This window comes from Somniosus microcephalus, unplaced genomic scaffold, assembly GCF_052327205.1.
Source record: "Somniosus microcephalus isolate GS21.2 unplaced genomic scaffold, FLI_Smic_1.0 unresolved_chr1, whole genome shotgun sequence".
NCBI classification, from domain to species: Eukaryota; Metazoa; Chordata; class Chondrichthyes; order Squaliformes; family Somniosidae; genus Somniosus; species Somniosus microcephalus.
The window spans coordinates 9,273,476-9,296,851 of NW_028225179.1; the positions used below are offsets into that span (position 1 = coordinate 9,273,476).

General features: G+C 50.5%; 1 protein-coding gene across 1 annotated transcript; it reads left to right on the forward strand.

The window, feature by feature from the left end:
- Window positions 1-7,064: 7,064 nt before the first annotated feature.
- Window positions 7,065-21,380, forward strand: LOC147093402 (uncharacterized). Its single transcript, XM_085974204.1, has 3 exons — window positions 7,065-7,073; window positions 13,002-13,592; window positions 21,372-21,380. Exons 1-3 carry the CDS (start codon window positions 7,065-7,067, stop codon window positions 21,378-21,380), a joined length of 609 nt encoding a protein of 202 aa, XP_085830330.1.
- Window positions 21,381-23,376: the final 1,996 nt, after the last annotated feature.

A 23,376-nucleotide genomic window follows, 5' to 3' on the forward strand; every position in this document is an offset into this window, starting at 1 on the left:
GATCCACACATCAAGGTTCCCCGGCACACTGACAGCTGTTCCCTCCTTGGCGAGAATGCTGGCAACAGTGAGTCGCCATATGCTGGCCATCCCTTCACCGTCAAATCATAGACCCGAGAGAGTGTCGGGTCATTTCAGGTTTCCTTCTCAATACTTGCGTTTGTAACAGGCAAACATTCGACTATGGTTGCATGGAATATCTCCACCGGGTCCACTGCAGGTGCTTCTTCTGCCGTAGGCAACGGTAGGCACGACAGCCCATCAGCATTTCCATGTTGTTTCATACCTTTGTACTCTATGTCATACTGATGTGCTCCTAGAAAAAGTGACCATCTTTGCAGCCATTGCGCCGTCATCACCGGAACGCCCTTCTTTGGGTTAAAAATTGAGAACAGGGGTTGATGATCAGTCAGTAGGGTGAATTTCTGCCCTTGCAGATAGTGATTGAACTTCTTCACCCCCCACACCAGGCTGAGGGCCTCCCTGTCAATCTGAGCGTAGTTACGCTTGGCTGAGGTTAGCGAGCGTGATGCAAAGGCTATTGGCCTCTCTGAACCGTCACAGAATTTGTGTGACAGCACCGCTCCAATGCCGTAAGGTGACGCATCACATGCCAACCGAATTGGTAGTGTTGGGTTGTAGTGGGCCAATACTTCTTTTGAAGTGATTTGGCATTTACATTCCTGAAAGGCACGCTTACACTCATCACTCCATTTCCATGTCACTCCAGTTTGAAGGAGGGCATTCAGTGGGTGCAGAATTGTAGATAAATTCGGCAAGAACTTATGGTAGTAGTTCACCGACCCGAGGAACGACCTCAGTTGCGACACATTTTCTGGTGCTGGAGCCTTGACTACAGCCTCAATCTTGTCCGGCGACTTATGCAACCCTTCCTCATCAATCATGTGGCCACAATACGAGATTTGTCTCCTGAAGAACTCGCATTTGGGATGGTTGGCTCGTAGCCCATATTCCTGCAATCTCGTGAGCACCTGCTCCAGGTTGGCAAGGTGTTCACTGTCATTTTCGCCCGTAACCAGGATGTCATCCAAATAACACTGGGTCCCCGGGATCCCTTGCAGGACTTGTTCCATTGCCCTCTGGCACATAGCCAGGGCCGATGATACCCCAAATACCAGTCGATTGTACTGGTAAAGGCCTTTGTGAGTGTTTATCGTGAGGTATTTCCTAGATGCTTCTTCTACCTCCATTTGTAGATACGCTTGAGCCAGGTCAATCTTTGTAAAACATTTCCCTCCAGATAGTGAGGCAAAAATATCTTCTATCCACGGAAGCGGATACTGTACTGTGTGCAGGACTGGGTGTGCAGGACTGGGTTCACAGTCACCTTGAAGTCCCCACAGATGCGAACCTTCCTTGGCTCCCCAGGTGTGCTGCTCAATGCTTTCTTCATTACAGGAACGATGGGTGTGGCCCACTTGCTCCAGTCCACCTTAGACAGCACCCCCGAATGCTCCAGACTCTCCAGTTCAGCTTCCACAGCTGGGCGTATCGCGTATGGCACCGGTCTGGCCTTGAAAAATTTTGGGGTTGCATTATCCTCAATCTTTATGGTTGCCTTGACTCCTTTTAGAGTCCCAAGTCCTTGTTGGAACACCTCTTCCGCATCAGATAGAATTTGTGACAGACGTCCAGGTGCGACGTCATCATCTTTTTTGTCAGTCACAGTTAGTGCCAGAATGGAATGCCAATCCAATTGTAGTCTTCGAATCCATTCACGTCCCAATAATGGTGGTCCTCCATCTCGTAGTATATACATGTATAGTTTCTGTGTTTCCTTTCCGTTATATTCAACTGGCACCCTTATATTTCCTCTGGGGTTGACCTTTTGCCCCGTGTATGTCTTCAATACAATGGACGTGTCCTTTAAGGGTATGTGTGAGAATAGCTGGTCATAGTCTCGTCGATTCATGACAGTTAGGGCTGATCCTGTGTCCAATTCCATCTTCACTGGGGACCCTGCTATCATGAGGGTGACCCAAATGGTTCGGTGATCTTCTTCTGCGATCACGTTGTGTAACTTTAAACAACTTAGTCACCTGCTCCCGGAGTCCTTATCACTCTCCTGATCTTCTGAACTACTATCTGTCAGTTTCTTTACTTTCCTGTACTGTTCCTTAGTAGTTCTTGTCATGTTGGTCTTCTTTCCCGACCTGCAGACTCTTGCTATATGTCCCATTTTCCCGCATTGCCTGCATATTTTGGCTTTAAACCAGCAGTCCTTCTGCTCATGGGTTGTTCTGCCGCAGCGATAGCACTTTTCGGCTCCATACGCCATTTTGTTAGCGCTGTATTCTTGTGGTTTCTGTTGTATTTCCGCAGCTCCCCGTGCTGCTGCTTCGTAGGATACTGCCACGCTGAAAGCCTGTTCTAGCGTCAGGTCCTTTTTTGAAAGTAGTCGTTTCTGGGTTCCTTCACTCTGGAGCCCGCAGACAAACTTATCCCGTAAGGTGTCTGCCAGTCCTGCTCCGAACTGGCAGTGCTTCGATAACTTGCGTAGTTCTGTAAGATAGTCAGCATTGCTCTCATCTTTGTGCTGGTTTCTTTTATGGAACTTGAATCTTTCTGCTATCAGCAGTGGTGTAGGGCTTAGATGTTCCTGTAAGATATGAACAATCTCCTCAAAACTTTTCTCCATTGGTTTAGCTGGGGTAATTAAATTCCGCAATAGGCCGTACGTACTCGCACCCATCAGATTTAATAATACCGATGCCCTCTTTCCATCAGCCACCTCATTTGCCTTGCAGTACACTTCAATTCTTTCCACATACGTGGTCCAGTCTTCTACCTCGTTGTCGAAAGCAGTGATACTGCCACTTTTCGGCATCTTGGGCGATTTTAAATGGCGCCTCCCGCGCTTTTGCTTCTTCCCCAATTGAATAAAATGGCGCCTCCTGCGCTTTTGCTTCTTCCCCAACGGGATAAAATGGCGCCTCCTGTGCTTTTGCTTCTTCCCCTTACTACCACGCTGCTCCTAGTGTTCTACGGGGTAATGGTGGCGACCCGCAGCTTCGGCGCGTCTCGCTTTCCTTCTCCCCCGTTTAGTTTCTCTCCGCTGTCCTGTTTTCGAGCACCGACCGCGCCCTGTGCGCTCCACCCTCTCTCTCTTGTTTTCTTTTCCCAGCGACGCTGCGCGGCCCGATTTGTAGAGCTGCTCAATTGAGCTTGAGCCCGCCGCAGTCCGGAAGGGTCAGCGCACTACCTGCTACCAGCACGATTCGCTGGAACCACAGTCTCTCCCGCAATTCTCCAAACACCGATGGATTCTTCGGGCGGTTGCCCTCAGTCGACGCCCGTTGCTCAGACTACGACCATCCAGGACCTTCCTTTCAGGCGAGATCCCCGTGAGATGTTGCCACACTGCAGGTGAGTTGAAACTTACTCGTTGCCACTGTAAAGTCTGCGCCTCAATAATACACGGACTTCGGGAGAACAGTTTAACAGGTACTTTACTGAAACTACAGAAGCCTGCTAGGGCCTTTTATACAGGGGTGGTCACTGCCAGTACTGCAGTCTAAGACCAGTTATTCCCTTAAAGGGACATACACAACACATTCGATAAGGTGCAACATAAAAGGTTATTACACAAGATTAGGGCTCATGGGGTTGGGGGTAATATAATAGCATGGATAGAGGATTGGTTAATGGACTGAAAACAGAGTAGGGATAAACAGATCTTTTTCAGGTTGGCAGGCTGTATCTAGTGGGGTGCCGCGTGGATCAGTGTTGGGGCCTCAGCTATTTACAATCTATACTAATGACCTAGATGAAGGGACCGAATGTAATGTATCCAAGTTTGCTGATGATACAAAGCTAGGTGGGACAGTAAGCTGTGAGGAGCCTTTGGACCTTCTGCCAATCACCTTAAATCTGTGTCCTCTGGTTCTCGAGCCTTCCGCCAATGGGAACAGTTTCCCTCATTCTACTCTGTCCAGACCCCCCTCACGATTTTGAACACCTCCATCAAATCTCCTCTCAACCTTCTGTGCTCTAAGGAGAACAACCCCAGCTTCTCCAGTCTCTCCACATAACTGAAGTCCTTCATCCCTGGTACCATTCTGGTCCATCTCCCCTTAACCTTCTCTGCTCCAAGGAGAACAACCCCAGCTTCTCCACTCTCTCCACATAACTGAAGTCCCTCATCCCTGGTACCATTCTGGTCCATCTCCCCTTAACCTTCTCTGCTCTATGGAGAACAACCCCAGCTTCTCCAGTCTCTCCATGTAGCTGAAGTCCCTCATCCCTGGTACCATTCTGGTCAATCTCCCCTTAACCTTCTCTGCTCTAAGGGGAACAATCCCAGCTTCTCCAGTGTTCTCGCTCAGGCCAACATCCCCAGCATCGAAGCTTTGACCATGCTCGATCAGCTCCGATGGACAGGTCACGTTGTCCGCAAGTCTAATATGAGACTCCCAAAACAAGCGCTCTACCCGGAGCTCCGGCACGGCAAGAGAGCCCGAGGTGGGCAGAGGAAACGCTTCAAAGACACCCTCAAAGCCTCCTTGAATAGGTGCAACATCCCCACTGACACCTGGGAATCCCTGGCCCAAGACCACACAAAGTGGAGGAGAAGAATCCGGGAAGGCACCGAGCACCTCGAGTCTCTTCGCCGGGAGTAAGCAGAAGCGAAGCGCAAAGAGCGTACGTCAACCCAAGCACCCCACCCACCCGCCCCTTCAACCACCATCTGCCCCACCTGTGTCGACTCATCAGTCACCCGAGAACTCATTTTTAATGTGTAAGCAAGTCATCCTCGGTTCCGAGGGACTGCCTAAGAAGATATAATTGGAATAAGACTTCTTTACTCCTGTACTCAAATCCTCTTGTAATGAAGGCCAGCATACCATTTGCCTTCTTAAACACCTTCCACAACCACCAGAAGTCCCAAAGCACTTTACAGCCAATGAAGTACTTTTGAAATGTAGTCACTGTTGTAATGTGGGAAACACAGCAGCCAATTTGCGCACAGCAAGCTCCCACAAACAGCAATGTGATAATGACCAGATAATCTGTTTTTTCATCATGTTGATTGAGGGATAAATATTGGGCTCAAAACACCGGGGATAACTTCTTCAAAATAGCACCACGGGGTCTTATACGTCCACCTGAGGGGGCAGACGGGGGCCTCGGTTTAACATCTCATCTGTAGGACCGCACCTCCGACACTGCAGCGCTCCTTCATTACTGCCCCTCCGACAGTGCGGCACTCCCACAGCATTGCTTTACCCACCAGTGCGGCGCTCCCGCACTGCTGCCCCTCCGACAGTGCAGCGCTCCCTCAGTACTGCCCCTCCCACAGTGCAGCACTACCTCAGTACTGCCCCTCCCACAGTGCAGCACTACCTCAGTACTGCACCTCTGACAGTGCGGCACTCCCTAAGCACTGCCCCTCCAACAATGGGGTGCGCCCTCAGCACTGCCCCTCCGACAGTGCGGCGCTCCATCAGTACTTCCCCTCCGACAGTGTGGCGCTCCCTCAGCACTGCCCCACCGACAGTGCAGCGCTCCCTCAGTACTTCCCCTCCGACAGTGTGGCGCTCCCTCAGCACTGCCCCACCGACAGTGCAGCGCTCCCTCAGTACTTCCCCTCCGACAGTGTGGCGCTCCCTCAGCACTGCCCCTCCGACAGTGCGGCGCTCCATCAGTACTTCCCCTCCGACAGTGTGGCGCTCCCTCAGCACTGCCCCACCGACAGTGCGGCGCTCCCTCAGCACACCCCCTCCGACAGTGCGGCACTCCCTCAGTACTGCCCCTCCAACAGTGCAGCGCTCCCTCAGTACTGCCCCTCCGACAGTGTGGTGCTCCCTCAGCACTGCCCCTCCAACAGTGCAGCGCTCCCTCAGTACTGCCCCTCCGACAGTGCGGCGCTCCCTCAGTACTGCCCCTCCGACAGTGCGGCGCTCCCTCAGTACTGCACTGGAGTGTCAGCCTTGCTTTATGTGCTCAAGTCCCTGGAGCGGGATTTGAACCCACGTCCTTGGAGCGGGATTTGAACCCACAACCTTCTGACTCCAGTCTTTTACACAGTTTCAATATAACTTCCTTGCTTTTGCACTCTATGCATCTCCAAATGCAAGGGAGTTATGATGAATTGTTAAACAGTTTTTTTGCAGAGTGACCAAGGCTGTCTGTAGGAAACAATTTTGCATTTCAAAGAAGCTTGTATTGTAAAGCTTGGATTTATAAATAGGGCATAGTGCGCGGAGCAAAGAGGCAATGATAAACTTGTAATAACAGAAAATGATGGAAACACTTTAGCAAATAGAATGTTATTGTTTATTGCGAGGGGAATTGAATACAAAAGTAGGGAGGTTATGCTTCAGTTATACAGGGCATTGGTGAGACCACATCTGGAGTACTGTGTACAGTATTGGTCTCCTTGTTTAAGGAAGGATGTAAATGTGTTGGAAGCAGTTCAGAGAAGGTTTACTAGACTAATACCTGGAATGGGTGGGTTGTCTTATGAGGAAAGGTGGGACAGGCTAGGCTTGTATCCGCTGGAGTTTAGAAGAGTAAGAGGTGACTTGATTGAAACATATAAGATCCTGAGGGGTCTGGACAGGGTGGATGTGGAGAGGATGTTTCCTCTTGTGGGAGAATCTAGACCTAGGGGTCACGGTTTAAAAATAAGGGGTCACCCATTTAAGACAGAGATTAGGAGAAATTTTTTCTCAGAGGGTCGTGAGTATTTGGAACTCTCTTCCTCAGAGGGCAGTGGAAGCAGAGCCTTTGAATATTTTTAAGGCAGAGGTAGATAGATTCTTGGTAAGCAAGGGGGTGAAAGGTTATCGGGGGTAGGTGGGAATGTGGAGTAATCGGATCAGCCATGATCTTATTGAATGGCGGAGCAGGCTCGAGGGGCCGAGTGGCCTACTCCTGCTCCTATCTTCTATGTTTCTATGTAACAGATTTTAAGCAAGTGCAGGGGCAGGGAAAGGGGAGGAGGGGAGGAAAGAACAAAAGGGAGGGTCTGTGATAGGGCGGACGGCAGGAGAGATTAAATGACAAAAAGGGACGATGGTGCGAGGCGAAAGGCGATGGTAATGGGACAGGTAAAGGAACAAGATATGGTTGTGGAGGAGATGTAAATGGGAATGGCAGAATCATCAACAGTTGCCGTCTGCAACAATAGGTGACTAATCCAGTAACATCACCACTATGCTACTGTACCCCGTTAAAGGTGTGGTAGGTTCCCTTCTCTGAAGGATGTTGGCGATGACAACTGGGTTTCCGTAATAGTCGGGAAGATAAAATGCAACATAGAAACATAGAAGATAGGAGCAGGAGTCGGCCATTCGGCCCCTCGAGCCTGCTCCACCATTCAATGAGGTCATGGCTGATCATCCAAATTCAGGACCCTGTTCCTGCCTTCTCCCCATATCCCTTGATCCCTTTAGCCTTAAGAAATATATCCAACTCCTTCTTGAATATATTTAATGAAGCTTGTATTGTGAAGCTTGTGCCCCTTTGCCAGGCCCGCTGCCTGCAGCCCCTCTCCCATATTCCAGCCCCAGCTCTGTGCTGCCTGCGGCCCCTCTCCCAGATTCCAGCCCCAGCTCTGTGCTGCCTGCGGCCCCTCTCCCAGATTCCAGCCCCAGCTCTGTGCTGCCTGTGGCCCCTCTCCCAGATTCCAGCCCCAGCTCTGTGCTGCCTGCGGCCCCTCTCCCAGATTCCAGCCCAGCTCTGTGCTGACTGCGGCCCCTCTCCCAGATTCCAGCCCCAGCTCTGTGCTGCCTGTGGCCCCTCTCCCAGATTCCAGCCCCAGCTCTGTGCTGACTGAGCTGCTCTCACCTGGGCACAGCGCGTCACAATCGGCCCCAGCGCACCTGAGCTGGAGACCCAGGTCCCGCCCCCTTGCCTTGCCACCATTGGTTGGAGGACCAGGCCGCCCAGTTCAGTCCTCCCAGCTCAGCCCTCTTCCTATTGGTCAGCACTCCCATCAGTCAGAATCACATTGCTCCGGCTCACTCCGCCTCCCGCGCGGCTCAATGCGCTCTGTTCGGCGTCCGCGGAGGTCCCGCCCGACTCTCAGGATTGGTTTTCTCGTATTTTACTTTATAATCTCACTCTCCGCTCCCCCCCTCACCTCGATTTAAATCGCTTCCCAAACACTTCCCCGGGCCCGGCCTTCCATCTGCTCCCCGGAGGCCCCGCGCAGGCGCACTGGCAGCCTGCTTCTGTGGTGAGAGGCCGAATGAGCATGCGCAGCCCCGCCTCTCCACATTTAAAGAGACACCCAACCCCCCCTCCACATTCAAAGGGACACCCACCCCCTCCACATTTAAAGGGACACTCACCCCCTCCACATTTAAAGGGACACCCGCCCCCTCCACATTTAAAGGGTCACCCGCCCCCTCCACATTTAAAGGGACACCCGCCCCCCCCTCTCGTGTGTTCTTCTGATTAAAGGGCTGTGACAATTCCCCCAGCCACCGCAGTTTAGGAAGGATTTGAAAGACCTTGAGAGCCAGCCAGTGGCTCAGTTGGGAGCACCCTCATCTCTGAGTCAGAAATTTGTGGGTTCAAAGTCTCCACTCCAGGGACTCGACCACATCCTAGGTGAAGGATTAAAGAGCAGGACCTCAAAGGTTGTAATCTCTGGATTACTCCCGGTGCCACGTGCTAGTGAGTATAGAAATAGGAAGATAGAACAGATGAATGCGTGGCTAAAGGGATGGTGCAGGAGGGAGGGCTTTAGTTTCCTGGATCACTGGGTCTGCTTCTGGGAAAGGTGGGACTTGTACAAGTCGGACGGTTTACACCTGAACCAGAGGGGAACCAATATCCTTGCGGGGAGGTTTGCTAGCACTGCTGGGGGGGGTTTAAACTAACTTGGCAGGGGGATGGGGTACAGAGTGGAGCTATAGTAGGGGGTGATTTACAGCCAAATACAGAGGAAAAAACAAGTCAGCTGGGAAGGCAGAGCAAATATGTGAAGGCAAAAGGGAATATGGCAGGGCTGGAAGGCATTTATTTTAATGCAAGGAGTCTTGCAAATAAGGTGGATGAACTGAAGTTGTTGTTGAACACATGGGAGTACGATATTGTTGCCATCACGGAGACATGGTTGAGGGAGGGTCAGGACTGGCAGCTCAATATTCCGGGGTATAGAATCTTCAGGCGAGACAGAGGGGGGTGTAAAAGGGGAGGGGGTGTTGCAATATTAATTAAGAAGTCAATTACTGCTGTAAGGAGGGATGATATATTAGCGGGTTCCTCAAATGAGGCCATATGGGTAGAACTTAAAAACAAAAAGGGGGCAAGCACTTTGCTGGGAGTGTACTATAGGCCCCCAAACAGTCAGGGGGAGATAGAGGAACAGATATGTAGGCAAATCTCAGAGAAGTGTGAAAATAATAGGGTAATAATAGTGGGGGATTTCAACTTCCCCAATATAAATTGGGATAGTCAGAGTGTGAAAGGCTTAGAGGGTGCAGAATTCTTAAAGTGCATCCAGGAGAGCTTTTTGAGCCAACATGTAGAAAGTCCGACAAGAGAGGGGGCGGTACTGGACCTAATTCTGGGGAATGTAGCCGGGCAAGTGGTGGAAGTATCAGTAGGAGAGCATTTTGGCGACAGTGACCATAATTCGGTGAAATTTAAGGTGGTCATGGAAAAAGACAAAGACGGCCCGGAAATAAGGGTTCTAAATTGGGGGAAGGCCGATTTTAATATGATAAGGCAGGATCTGGCCAAAGTGGACTGGGAGCAGCTACTTATAGGAAAATCCACATCAAAACAGTGGGAGACTTTCAGAAGGGAAATAGAGAGAGTACAGCGCCAACATGTTCCTGTAAAGGTCAAGGGTGGGACCAACAAGCAAAGGGAACCTTGGATGACAAGGGAGATACAAAAATGCATTAGAAATAAAAGGGGGGCTTTTGGCAGTTACAAAAGACTAAAGACGGAAGAAGCCCTAGAGGAGTATAAAAAGTGCAGGGGCATACTTAAAAAAAAAATTAGGAGGGCGAGGAGGGGCCATGAAATAACACTGGCGAGCAAAATAAAGGAAAATCCTAAGATGTTTTATAAGTATATTAAGGGCAAGAGGATAACCAGGGAAAGGGTAGGGCCCATTAGGGACCAAAGTGGCAATCTGTGTGTAGAACCAGATGATGTAGGCGGGGTTTTAAATGAATTTTTTGCATCTGTGTTCACTATGGAGAAAGACGATGCAGACATAGAAATCGGGCAAGGGGATTGTGACATACTTGAACATATTAGCATCGAGAGGGAGGAGGTGCTAGCGGTTTTAGCAGGCCAAAAAGTGGATAAATCCCCAGGCCTGGACGAGATGTATCCCAGGCTGCTGTGGGAGGCAAAGGAGGAGATTGCAGGGGCTCTGACACAAATTTTCAGAACCTCTCTGGCCACAGGGGATGTACCAGAGGACTGGAGAACAGCTAATGTAGTACCATTATACAAGAAGGGTAGCAGGGATAAACCAGGGAATTACAGGCCAGTGAGCCTAACATCTGTGGTAGGGAAATTATTGGAAAAAATTCTGAGGGACAAAATTAGTCTCCACTTGGAGAGGCAAGGATTAATCGGGGATAGTCAGCATGGCTTTGTCAAGGGTAAATCATGTCTGACAAATCTGATTGAATTTTTCGAGGGGGTGACTAGGGAGGTGGATGAGGGAAATGCTGTGGATGTGGTTTACATGGACTTCAGTAAAGCTTTTGACAAAGTCCCGCATAGGAGACTGGTCAAGAAGGTAAGAGCCCATGGGATCCAGGGTGCCTTGGCGCGTTGGATCCTAAACTGGCTGAGTGGCAGGAGGCAGAGGGTGATGGTCGAAGGTTGCTTTTGTGACTGGAAGCCTGTGTCCAGTGGGGTACCTCAGGGATCGGTGCTGGGTCCCTTGTTGTTTGTGATCTACATAAATGATTTGGATGAGAATGTAAAAGGGATGATCAGTAAGTTTGCAGATGACACGAAAATTGGTGGGGTGGTAAATTGCAAGGGGGAAAGCCTCAGGTTACAGGACGATATAGACGGGTTGGTCAGATGGGCGGAAAAGTGGCAAATGGAATTTAACCCTGAAAAGTGCGAGGTGATGCATTTTGGGAGGACTAACAAGGCAAGGGAATACACAATGAGTGGTAGGACCCTAGGAAGTGCAGAGGGTCAGAGGGACCTCGGTGTACATGTACATAGATCTCTGAAGGCAGCGGAACAAGTAGATAAGGTGGTTAAAAAGGCATATGGGATACTTGCCTTCATTAGCCGAGGCATAGAATATAAGAGCAGGGAGGTTATGATGGAGCTGTACAAAACGCTGGTGAGGCCACAGCTGGAGTGCTGTGTGCAGTTCTGGTCGCCTCACTATAGGAAGGATGTGATTGCTTTGGAGAGGGTGCAGAGAAGATTCACCAGGATGTTACCTGGGATGGAGCGCCTCAGCTATGAAGAAAGACTAAACAGGCTGGGGTTGTTTTCCTTGGAGCAAAGAAGGCTGAGGGGGGACCTGATTGAGGTGCACAAAATGATGAGGGGCATAGATAGGGTAGACAAAGAGGAACTTTTCCCCTTTGTAGGGGGGTCAATAACAAGGGGGCATAGATTCAGAGTAAGGGGCAGGAGATTTAGAGGGGATTTGAGGAGGAACTTTTTCACCCAGAGGGTGGTTGGAATGTGGAACTCAATGCCTAAAAGGGTGGTAGAGGCAGGAACCCTCACAACATTCAAGAAGCATTTGGATGAGCACTTGAAATGCCATTGCATACAAGGCTATGGACCAAATGCTGGAAAATGGGATTAGACTGGACAGGGATGGATGGGCAGCGCAGACACGATGGGCCGAAGGGCCTCTTTCTGTGCTGTAAAACTCTATGACTCTATAAACCTAGGCTGACGCTCCGGGGCACTGCCGAAGGAGCGCCGCACTGTCGGAGGGGCGGTGCCCAGTCGGAGGGACAGTACTGAGGGAGTGGCGCATTGTGGGAGGGTCAGGACTGAGGGAGCACCGCATTGTCGGAGGGGCAGTACTGAGGGAGTGCTGCACTGTCAGAGGGGTGGTACTGAGGGAGCGCCGCACTGTCGGAGGGGCAGTACTGAGGGAGCGCCGCACTGTCGGAGGGGCAGTACTGAGGGAGCGCCGTACTGTCGGAGGAGCTGTACTGACGAAGCGCTGCAGTGTCGGAGCGGCAGCACTAAGGGAGCGCCGCAGTGTCAGATGGGCACTACTGAGGGAGCGCCGCACTGTCGGAGGGGCAGTACTGAGGGAGCGCCGCACTGTCGGAGGGGCAGTACTGAGGGAGCACCGCACTGTCGGAGGGGCAGCACTGAGGGAGCGCCACACTGTCGGAGGGGCAGTACTGAGGGAGTGCCGCACTGTTGGAGGGCTGTCTTTCGGATGAGACGTTCAGTTGGACATAAAAGATCCCATTATTTCAAAGAAGGGCAGGAGAGTTATCCCCGGTGTCCTGGCCATTATTTATCATGCAAATTGGCTGCAGTGTTTCCCACATTACAACAGCGACTACACTTCAAAAAGTACTTCATTGGTTGTAAAACCGTTGGGTCGTGAAAGGCGCTGTGTAAAGGCCAGTCTTTCTTTATTTTCTCTCCTGTATTTACATTAATTACTTATATAAACCTGTTTTTCTGTCTCTTGCAAGGGGAGGAATTGCAGATGGGCAGCTTAACGCAAACTTCACACGAAGATCTGACAGAGTCACTCAATTCATCAGGACCTGAATATCATCGACATATGGAAGCGGAAAGCAGCAATCAGAATGCGGGCAAACTGCACACGTGTCTTGTGTGTGGACGTGGATTCAACCGAAGGTGCAGCCTGGGGAGGCACAAGTGTAAGCAAAGCAAGGAGAGTCTGTGCAAATGTCAGGAATGCGGGAAGGGATTCAGTTGCCTTTCCGAGCTGGAGACTCATCAACCCAGTCACTCTGAAATGGCCGTTCACCTGCTCCGTGTGTGGGAAGGGATTCACTCATTCAGGCTTCCTGCGGGCACACCAGCGAGTACACACCGGGGAGAGGGCGTTCACCTGCTCCGTGTGTGGGAAGGGATTCAGTCATTCATTCCATCTGCAGACACACCAGCGAGTTCACACCGGGGAGAGGCCATTCACCTGCTCCGAGTGCGGGAAGGGATTCACTCAACAATCCGCCCTGCTGAGACACCGGCGAGTTCACACCGGGGAGAAGCCGTTCACCTGCTCTCACTGTGAGGAGAGGTTTAACCAGTCTTGCCACCTGTTGATACACGAGCGTGTTCACACCGATGAGAGACCTTTTCAGTGCTCTGACTGCGAGAAGGGCTTCAGAAGATCCAGCCAACTGATACAGCACCAGCGAGTTCACACCGGGGAGAGGCAGTTCACCTGCTCAGTGTGTGGGAAGGGATTCACTCTCTCCTACACCCTACTGAGACACCAGCTGGTTCACACTGACGAGAAGCCGTTCTCCTGCTCCGAGTGCGAGAAAGGATTCACTCGTCACACCTCTCTGCGGCTGCACCAGCGAGTTCACACTGACGAGAGGCCGTTCTCCTGCTCCGAGTGCGGGAAAGGATTCACTCGTCCCACCTCTCTGCGGCTGTACCAGCTGGTTCACACTGACGAGAGGCCGCTTAAATGTTCTGACTGCGACAAGAGTTTCAAATGCTCAAAGGACCTGAAGATGCATCGATGCATCCACACCAGGGAGAGGCCGTTCAGCTGCTCTCACTGTGGGAAGAGGTTTACGTGCTCATCCGATCTACGGAAACACCAGTTTACCCACACCAGGAAGAGGCCGTTCCCCTGCTCAGTGTGTGAAAATGGATTCACCATTTCAACTCACCTGCTGAGACACCATCAAGTTCACACCTGAGCGCACTGGTCCCATTCTGCTGTTAATCACATGAAGGACTATTCTGTGTTAATAATGGCAATTATGGGGTTGTGGGGCGGGGGGCGGTTTGAAGATGCTGATAATAACCCCAGTAACTAGGCTGGAGTTTAAGAGGTGTCAGCCTCGGCTCAGTGGGTGATACTCTCACCTCTAGAGTCAGAAGGTCGTGGGTTTGAGTCCCACTCTGGAGACTTGAGCACGTAATCTAGGCTGACACTCCAGGGCAGTACTGAGGGAGAGCTGCCCTGTCAGAGGTGCCATCTTTCGGATGTGACATTAAACCGCTGCCCCGTCTGCCCTCTCAGGTGGGTGTAAAAGATCTCGTGGCCGCTATTTTGAAAAACGGAAGGGAGAAACGATCTCGACTTGGAAGATCAGGAAGTAGATGTGAAACTGTAATGTCACTTGAAATGATTGTAAGACTGAATTTAACTGTGACTGTAATAATTGTGTTTTGTAGGTAACAGAGCGTGGGAAAAACCAGTCCGAATCCAGTATGAGGTGATTTTGTGGTGCCTCCTGTGTCACTACCACCACAACTACCATGCTTTACGGGTCTAACAGGACCTGTCCCATCAACCAACACGTTTTTAAGTACGAGCTGCACAGTTATGTGGCACAATTCAGACCCGACATTCCCCTATTGTTTGAGGGTTTCAGTGAGCTCATGATACGACTGAACTCCTCCCTAAAGCAGTTTTTATGTTTTGGAGCAAGACAACTGGAGAATAGATATTGAAATTGAAAGCAGAAGGGACAACACACACTGGTGGGATATTGGGCTTAATACATCAGCATGCCCTTAGGCTCGTATTATTTCACACGCTCTGGTTGTTCTCCAACTTGTAATGATTTTGTATTTGAGATATGTAACCCATGTAGTAAAACTTTGAACTATGTAAGATCAGAAGTTTGTTTAAGATCTACCCAGTTAAACACAAATGTCACAAGGTAGGGAGTCAAAAATTGTTAGGATTAATAAGACAACATAGGGACAAACATGGGGACAAACATGGAAATTCCTCATTGGATTAGGATAATTTCCCATGTACTGGTCATATCCCAACTTGTAGTAATGATGTGCTTACTATTCGACACCTGCTACCTGAAACACCTAAAGTCCAATGCCCAATCACATTTAAATATGATCACAGCCCAGAACATGTTAGAGTTACATAAACGGAAGAAAAATAATCCATATGTAAGATTTTAGTTTTGAGGGGTCGGCAAATGCCTCACCCTCAAGGTAGGGATATGTAGGATAGGGTGTACCTGTAGGATTTAGTAAACATTATTAAGATTCGATAACCATTCTAATATAACTATAATATGTGAAATTGTATGTTAAGAGCCTAAAAGCCTGTATAAAATGGAGAATGGCTGAGAGCAAAGCAGGATGGGATTATGCCAAACTGACTAAAAACCTCTGTTTAAAATTACTGAAGTAATGGAATGTTGTGCTAAGTTTATGGAGACGAGGAATTCAGCAATATTATGCTTAAAGAGATAAAAACTAGAGAGATAGATAAGAGTTGGAGACGTCCTTCATTGATCCAGCTATCGGATGGACCGACTGTTTTGTCAACATCCTAGGAAGTGTTCTGTGAAAAGTGAACATCTGAGATAAGGGTACTTTGTTATGCAGGGAGAAAGTCAGAAGGATCAAACAAGGTCATAAGATGGGTAACGAGGGAGCAAGACTTTTCACCAGGTGTTAGAGGGTTAATTACTGCCACATCCGCAAAACGAGATGGGAAAAGGGTATAAAGATACAGGTTTTGAACATCGAAAGCGCGCACCGTGTAACCAGAGCTTGATAGGAGCTTCGGTCAACAGAACACAGCAAGATCCCAAGGAAGCGCGCATGGGTCAACGGAACACAGCAAGATACATCAGGAGACTTGCGCCGCGCTCACTCAGAAGGAACGCCGGGGTTTGAACAAATAGAATGTGACTATCTTCTTGTTAAGTACTACTTCTTTATACCGGATGTTTAATGCTTAATAAACTGGTTTTACTGATACACATTATACCTGTACCCAGAGTGGTTTGTGTAGTCACGGACTGTTTTACTGATGCACAATATACCTGTACCCAGAGTGGTTTGTGTAGTCACGGACTGTTTTACTGATACACAATATACCTGGACCCAGAGTGGTTTGTGTAGTCACGGACTGTTTTACTGATACACAATATACCTGTACCCAGGGTGGTTTGTGTAGTCACGGACTGTTTTACTGATACACAATATACCTGTACCCAGAGTGGTTTGTGTAGTCACGGACTGTTTTACTGATACACAATATACCTGTACCCAGAGTGGTTTGTGTAGTCACAGACTGTTTTACTGATACACAATATACCTGGACCCAGAGTGGTTTGTGTAGTCACGGACTGTTTTACTGATACACAATATACCTGTACCCAGGGTGGTTTGTGTAGTCACGGACTGTTTTACTGATACACAATATACCTGTACCCAGAGTGGTTTGTGTAGTCACGGACTGTTTTACTGATACACAATATACCTGTACCCAGGGTGGTTTGTGTAGTCACGGACTGTTTTACTGATACACAATATACCTGTACCCAGAGTGGTTTGTGTAGTCACGGACTGTTTTACTGATACACAATATACCTGTACCCAGAGTGGTTTGTGTAGTCACAGACTGTTTTACTGATACACAATATACCTGTACCCAGAGTGGTTTGTGTAGTCACGGACTGTTTTACTGATACACAATATACCTGTACCCAGAGTGGTTTGTGTAGTCACGGACTGTTTTACTGATACACAATATACCTGGACCCAGAGTGGTTTGTGTAGTCACGGACTGTTTTACTGATACACAATATACCTGTACCCAGAGTGGTTTGTGTAGTCACGGACTGTTTTACTGATACACAATATACCTGTACCCAGGGTGGTTTGTGTAGTCACGGACTGTTTTACTGATACACAATATACCTGTACCCAGAGTGGTTTGTGTAGTCATGGACTGTTTTACTGATACACAATATACCTGGACCCAGAGTGGTTTGTGTAGTCACGGACTGTTTTACTGATACACAATATACCTGGACCCAGAGTGGTTTGTGTAGTCACGGACTGTTTTACTGATACACAATATACCTGTACCCAGGGTGGTTTGTGTAGTCACGGACTGTTTTACTGATACACAATGTACCTGTACCCAGAGTGGTTTGTGTAGTCACGGACTGTTTTACTGATACACAATATACCTGGACCCAGAGTGGTTTGTGTAGTCACGGACTGTTTTACTGATACACAATGTACCTGTACCCAGAGTGGTTTGTGTAGTCACGGACTGTTTTACTGATACACATTATACCTGGACCCAGAGTGGTTTGTGTAGTCACGGACTGTTTTACTGATACACATTATACCTGGACCCAGAGTGGTTTGTGTAGTCACGGACTGTTTTACTGATACACAATATACCTGTACCCAGAGTGGTTTGTGTAGTCACGGACTGTTTTACTGATACACAATATACCTGTACCCAGAGTGGTTTGTGTAGTCACGGACACATTATTATAAGAGCTTTTGAAAGCTACATCAGTCATCGGGAAAATGCTGGAATCCATTGTTAAGGAAGTGGTATCAAGTCACTTAGAAAATCATAACATGATTAGGCAGAGTCAACATGGTTTTATGGAAAGGAAATTGTGTTTGACAAATTTATTAGAGTTTTTTGAGAATGTAACTAGCAGGGCAGATAGAGGGGAACCAGTGGATGTAGTATATTTGGATTTCCAAAAGGCTTTCAATAAGGTGCCACATGAAAGGTTATTACACCAGATTAGGGCTCATGGGGTTGGGGGTAATATAGTAGCATGGATAGAGGATTGGTTAACAGACTGAAAACAGAGAGCAGGGATAAACAGATCTTTTTCAGGTTGGCAGGCCGTATCTGGTGGGGTGCCGCGTGGATCAGTGCTGGGGCCTCAGCTATTTACAATCTATACTAATGACCTGGATGAAGGGACCGAGTGTAATGTATCCAAGTTTGCTGATGATACAAAGCTAGGTGGGACAGTAAGCTGTGAGGAGCCTTTGGATCTTCTGACAATCACCTGAAATCTGTGTCCTCTGGTTCTCGAGCCTTCCGCCAATGGGAACAGTTTCTCTCTACTCTGTCCAGACCCCCTCACGATTTTGAACACCTCCATCAAATCTCCTCTCAACCTTCTCTGCTCCAAGGAGAACAACCCCAGCTTCTCCAGTCTCTCCACATAACTGAAGTCCCTCATCCCTGGAACCATTCTGGTAAATCTTTTCTGCAGCCTCTCCAAGGCCTTCACATCCTTCCTAAAGTGTGGTGCCCAGAATTGGACACAATAAGAAAGAAAGTTGGACTTGCATTTATAAGAACATAAGAAATAGGAGCAGGAGTAGGCCAATCGGCCCCTCGAGCCTGCTCCGCCATTCAATAAGATCATGGCTGATCTGATCCTAACCGCCAATCCACTATCACAGAACCATCTCCTGAATCTAACAGAATTAGAGACACGAAATAGGAGCGGCTACACAGCCCCTGGGCCCGCTCCACTACCCACAGGGCCATGACCGATCCGAACCTAGACTCATGTCCAAATTCCTGCCCGCTCCCCGTAACCCTTAATTCCCTTTACTTCTAGGAAACTGTCTATTTCTGTTTTAAATTTATGTAATGATGTAGCTTCTACAGCTTTTTGGGGCAGCATATTCCATGGACCTACCACCCTCTGAGTGAAGTAGTTCCTCCTCATCTCAGTTTTGAAAGAGCAGCCCCTTATTCTAAGACTATGCCCCCTAGTTCTAGTTTCACCCATCATCGGGAACGTCTTCCCCGCATCCACCCGATCCAACCCCTTCACAATCTTATATGTTCAATAAGATCGCCTCTCATTCTTCTGAACTCCAATGAGTAGAGTCCCAATCTACTCAACCTCTCCTCATATGTCCATCCCCTCATCCCCGGGATTAACCGAGTGAACCACCTTTGCACTGACTCGAGAGCAAGTATGTCCTTTCTTAAGTATGGACACCAAAACTGTATGCAGTATTCCAGGTGCAGTCTCACCAATAACTTGTACAACTGAAGCAAGACCTCCCTATTTCTATATTCTATCCCCCTAGCAATGAAAGCCAACATTCCATTGGCCTTCTTAATCACTTGCTGCACCTGCATACTCACAGAATCACAGAAACCCCACAGTGCAGATAGAGGCCATTTCGGCCCATCGAGCCTGCACCGACACATATCCCACCCGATCCCCGTAACCCCTACACCAACACATATCCCACCCGATCCCCGTAACCCCACGTATTTAATCCCCCTAACACTAAGGGTCAACTTATCATAGCCAATCAACCTAACCTGCACATCTTTGGACTGTGGGAGGAAACCGGAGCACCCGGAGGAAACCCACGCAAACACGGGGAGAATGTGCAAACTCCACACAGACAGTCACCCGAGGCCAGATTCGAACCCGGGTCCCTGGTGCTGTGAGGCAACAGTGCTAACCACTATGCCACCGTGCTGTTCGTACTAACCTTTTGAGTTTCGTGCACCAGGGTCCCCAGATCCCTTTGTACTTCAGTACTTTCCAGTTTCTTGCCATTAAGATAATAGCTTGCTCTACGATTTTTCCTGCCAAAGTGCATAACCTCACACTTTCCAGTATTGTATTCCATCTGCCAAATCTCTGCCCACTTACTTAGCCTGTCTATGTCCCCTTGCAGGTTTTTTATGTCCTCCTCACTCACTACTTTCCCTCCCATCTTAGTATCATGGCTGATCTTCTGCCTCAACTCCATTCACCGGCCGTATCGCCATATCCCTTGATGCCGTTACTAGTCAGAAATCTATCGACTTCTGTTTTGAATAGACCCAAGGACTGAGCCTCCAGAGCCCTCTGGGGTAGAGAATTCCAAAGATTCACCACCCTCTGTGTGAAGAAATTTCTTCTCATCTCAGTCCTGAATGTCCTACCCTTTATCCTGAGGCTGTGGCCCCTGGTTCTAGACTCCCCAGCCAAGGGAAACATTCTCCCAGCATCCACCCTATCAAGCCCTGTAATAATTTTGTCTGCTTCAATGAGATCCCCTCTCATTGTTCTGAATTCAAGAGAATACAGGCCTAGTTTACTCAATCTCTTGTCATACGGCAGTCCCGCCATCCCAGGAATCAATCTCGTGAACCTTCGTTGCACTGCTTCTATGGCAAGTATATCCTTCCTTAGGTAAGGAGACCAAAATTGTACACAGTACTCCAGGTGTGGTCTCACCAAGGCCCTATATAATTGGAGGCAGTGTTGGTGGTACCTTTCCAGTGCTGCCCCTCCGATAGTGCAGCACTCCCTCAGTACTGCCCCTCCAACAGTGCGGCGCTCCCTCAGTACTGCCCCTCCGACAGTGCGGCACTCCCTCAGTACTGCCCCTCCCACAGTGCGGCGCTCCCTCAGCACTGCCCCTCCCACAGTGCGGCGCTCCCTCAGCACTCCCTCAGTACTGCCCCTCCGACAGTGCGGCGCTCCCTCAGTACTGCCCCTCCGATAGTGCAGCACTCCCTCAGTACTGCCCCTCCAACAGTGCGGCGCTCCCTCAGTACTGCCCCTCCGACAGTGCGGCACTCCCTCAGTACTGCCCCTCCCACAGTGCGGCGCTCCCTCAGCACTGCCCCTCCCACAGTGCGGCGCTCCCTCAGCACTCCCTCAGTACTGCCCCTCCGACAGTGCGGCGCTCCCTCAGTACTGCCCCTCCGACAGTGCGGCACTCCCTCAGTACTGCCCCTCCCACAGTGCGGCGCTCCCTCAGCACTGCCCCTCCAACAGTGCGGCGCTCCCTCAGCACTCCCTCAGTACTGCCCCTCCGACAGTGCGGCACTCCCTCAGTACTGCCCCTCCGACAGTGCGGCACTCCCTCAGTACTGCCCCTCCCACAGTGCGGCGCTCCCTCAGCGCTGCCCCTCCCACAGTGCGGCGCTCCCTCAGCACTCCCTCAGTACTGCCCCTCCGACCGTGCGGCGCTCCCTCAGTACTGCCCCTCCGACAGTGCGGCGCTCCCTCAGCACCGCCCCTCCGACAGTGCGGCGCTCCCTCAGCACTGCCCCTCCGACAGTGCGGTGCTCCATCAGCACTGCCCCTCCGACAGTGCGGCGCTCCCTCAGCACTGCCCCTACGACAGTGCGGCGCTCCCTCAGCACTGCACTGGAGTGTCAGCCTCGCTTTATGTGCTCAAGTCCCTGGAGCGGGATTTGAACCCACAAACTTCTGACTCTGCTATCCACTGAGCCACAGCTGACTCCAGTCTTTTACACAGTTTCATCATAACTTCCTTGCTTTTTGCACTCTCCCCCTCTCCAAAAGCAAGGGACGTTATGATGAATTGTTAAACAGTTTTTTTTGCAGAGTGACCAAGGCTGTCTGTAGGAAACAATTGTGCATTTGAAAGAAGTTTGTATTGTGAAGCTTCTGCCCCTTTGCCAGGCCCGCTGACTGCGGCCCGTCTCCCAGATTCCAGCCCCAGCTCTGTGCTGCCTGCGGCCCCTCTCCCAGATTCCAGCCCCAGCTCTGTGCTGCCTGCGGCCCCTCTCCCAGATTCCAGCCCCAGCTCTGTGCTGACTGCGGCCCCTCTCCCAGATTCCAGCCCCAGCTCTGTGCTGCCTGCGGCCCCTCTCCCAGATTCCAGCCCCAGCTCTGTGCTGACTGAGCTGCTCTCACCTGGGGACAGCGCGTCACAATCGGCCCCAGCCTGAGCTGGAGAGGAGGCCCCGCCCCCTTGCCACGCCGCCACTGGTTGGTGGACCAGGCCGCCCAGGTCAGTCCGCCCACCTCAGCCCTCGTCCGATTGGTCAGAGCTCCCGTCAGTCACAGGCCGGGTCGGTCCTCCATCCACCTTAGGGGCCTCTTCCTCTGATGACGTCACAACCGGGCCACAGTCCACCAGCGCCGGGGAGGAAGGCCCCGCCCCCTAGCCGCGCCGCCATTGGTTGGAGGACCAGGCCGCACAGGTCAGGCCTCCCAGCGCAGCCATCTTCCGATTAGGCACTCTGCAGCCTTCCAGTCTCAATATCGAGTTCAACAATTTCAGATCATAACCTCGGCCCCTATTTCATTTTTACTTATATTTTTCCACTCCTTTCCTCCCCCCCCTTTCCTTTTGTTTCTCTCTCACACCTGGCAGCTATCTTTTGCCCTGCCAGTACACTTTACACCTAATCCCAGCCTATTACCATCTCGTCTAGCTTCTAATCTCTTTTTACTTCTTTTGGTTCTTTTGTCCGATCGCAGCCCTGCCTTCGATCTAGTTCCTTTTCTCTCCAGTTTTGAAGAAGGGTCAAACCCGAAACGTCAACTCAAATTTCTCTCCACGGATGTTGCCTGACCTGCTGAGTTTTTCCAGCATTTTCTGTTGTTATTTCATCTTCCTATTGGTCCGCACTCCCGTCAGTCACAATCACATTGCTTCGGCTCACTGCGCCACACCACGTGACTGAATCCGCTCTGTCCGGTGTCCGCAGAGGTCCCGCCCGCCCGACTCTCCGGTTTGGTTTTCTCGTCTTTTACTTTATAATCTCGCTCTCCGCTCCCCCCTCACCTCGATTTAAATCAATTCCCAAACACTTCACTTTACCCCGGCCGCTGATTCCACCTCTTCCCGGGCCCGGCCTTCCGTTCGCTCCCCGAAGGCCCCGCGCAGGCGCACTGGGGGCCTGGTTCTGTGGTGAGGATCGAATGAGCATGCGCAGCCCCGCCTCTCCACATTTAAAGGGCCACCCATCCCCTCCACATTTAAAGGGACACCCACCCACTCCACATTTAAAGGGACACCCACCCCCTCCACATTTAAAGGGACACCCACCCCCTCCACATTTAAAGGGACACCCACCCCCTCCACGTTTAAAGGGACATGCACCCCCTCCACGAATAAAGGGACTCCCACCCCCCTCCACGTTTAAAGGAACTCCCAACCCCCTACACATTTAAAGGGACACCCACCCCCTCCACATTTAAAGGGACACCCACCCCCCTCCACATTTAAAGGGACTCCCCCCCCTCGTGTGTTCTTCTGATTAAAGGGAAAGTGACAATTCCCCCGGCCACCGCACTTTAGCAAGGATGTGAAAGACCTTGCGAACCAGCCAGTTGGTAGCACACGGAGTCAGAAAGTTGTGGATTCAAAGTCCCCACTCCAGGGACTCGAGCACATAAATCTAGGCTGACGCTCCGGGGCAGTGCCGAAGGAGCGCTGCACTGTCGGAGGGGCGGTGCTTAGGGGGCGTGGCCCAGTCGGAGGGATGGTACTGAGGGAGCGCAGCACTGTCGGAGGGGCAGTACTGAGGGAGCGCACCACTGTCGGAGGGGCAGTACTGAGGGAGCGTCGCACTGTCGGGGCAGTACTGAGGGAGCGCTGCACTGTCGGAGGGGCAGTACTGCACTGTCGGAGGGGCGGTACTGAGGGAACACCGCACTGTCAGAGGGACGATACTGA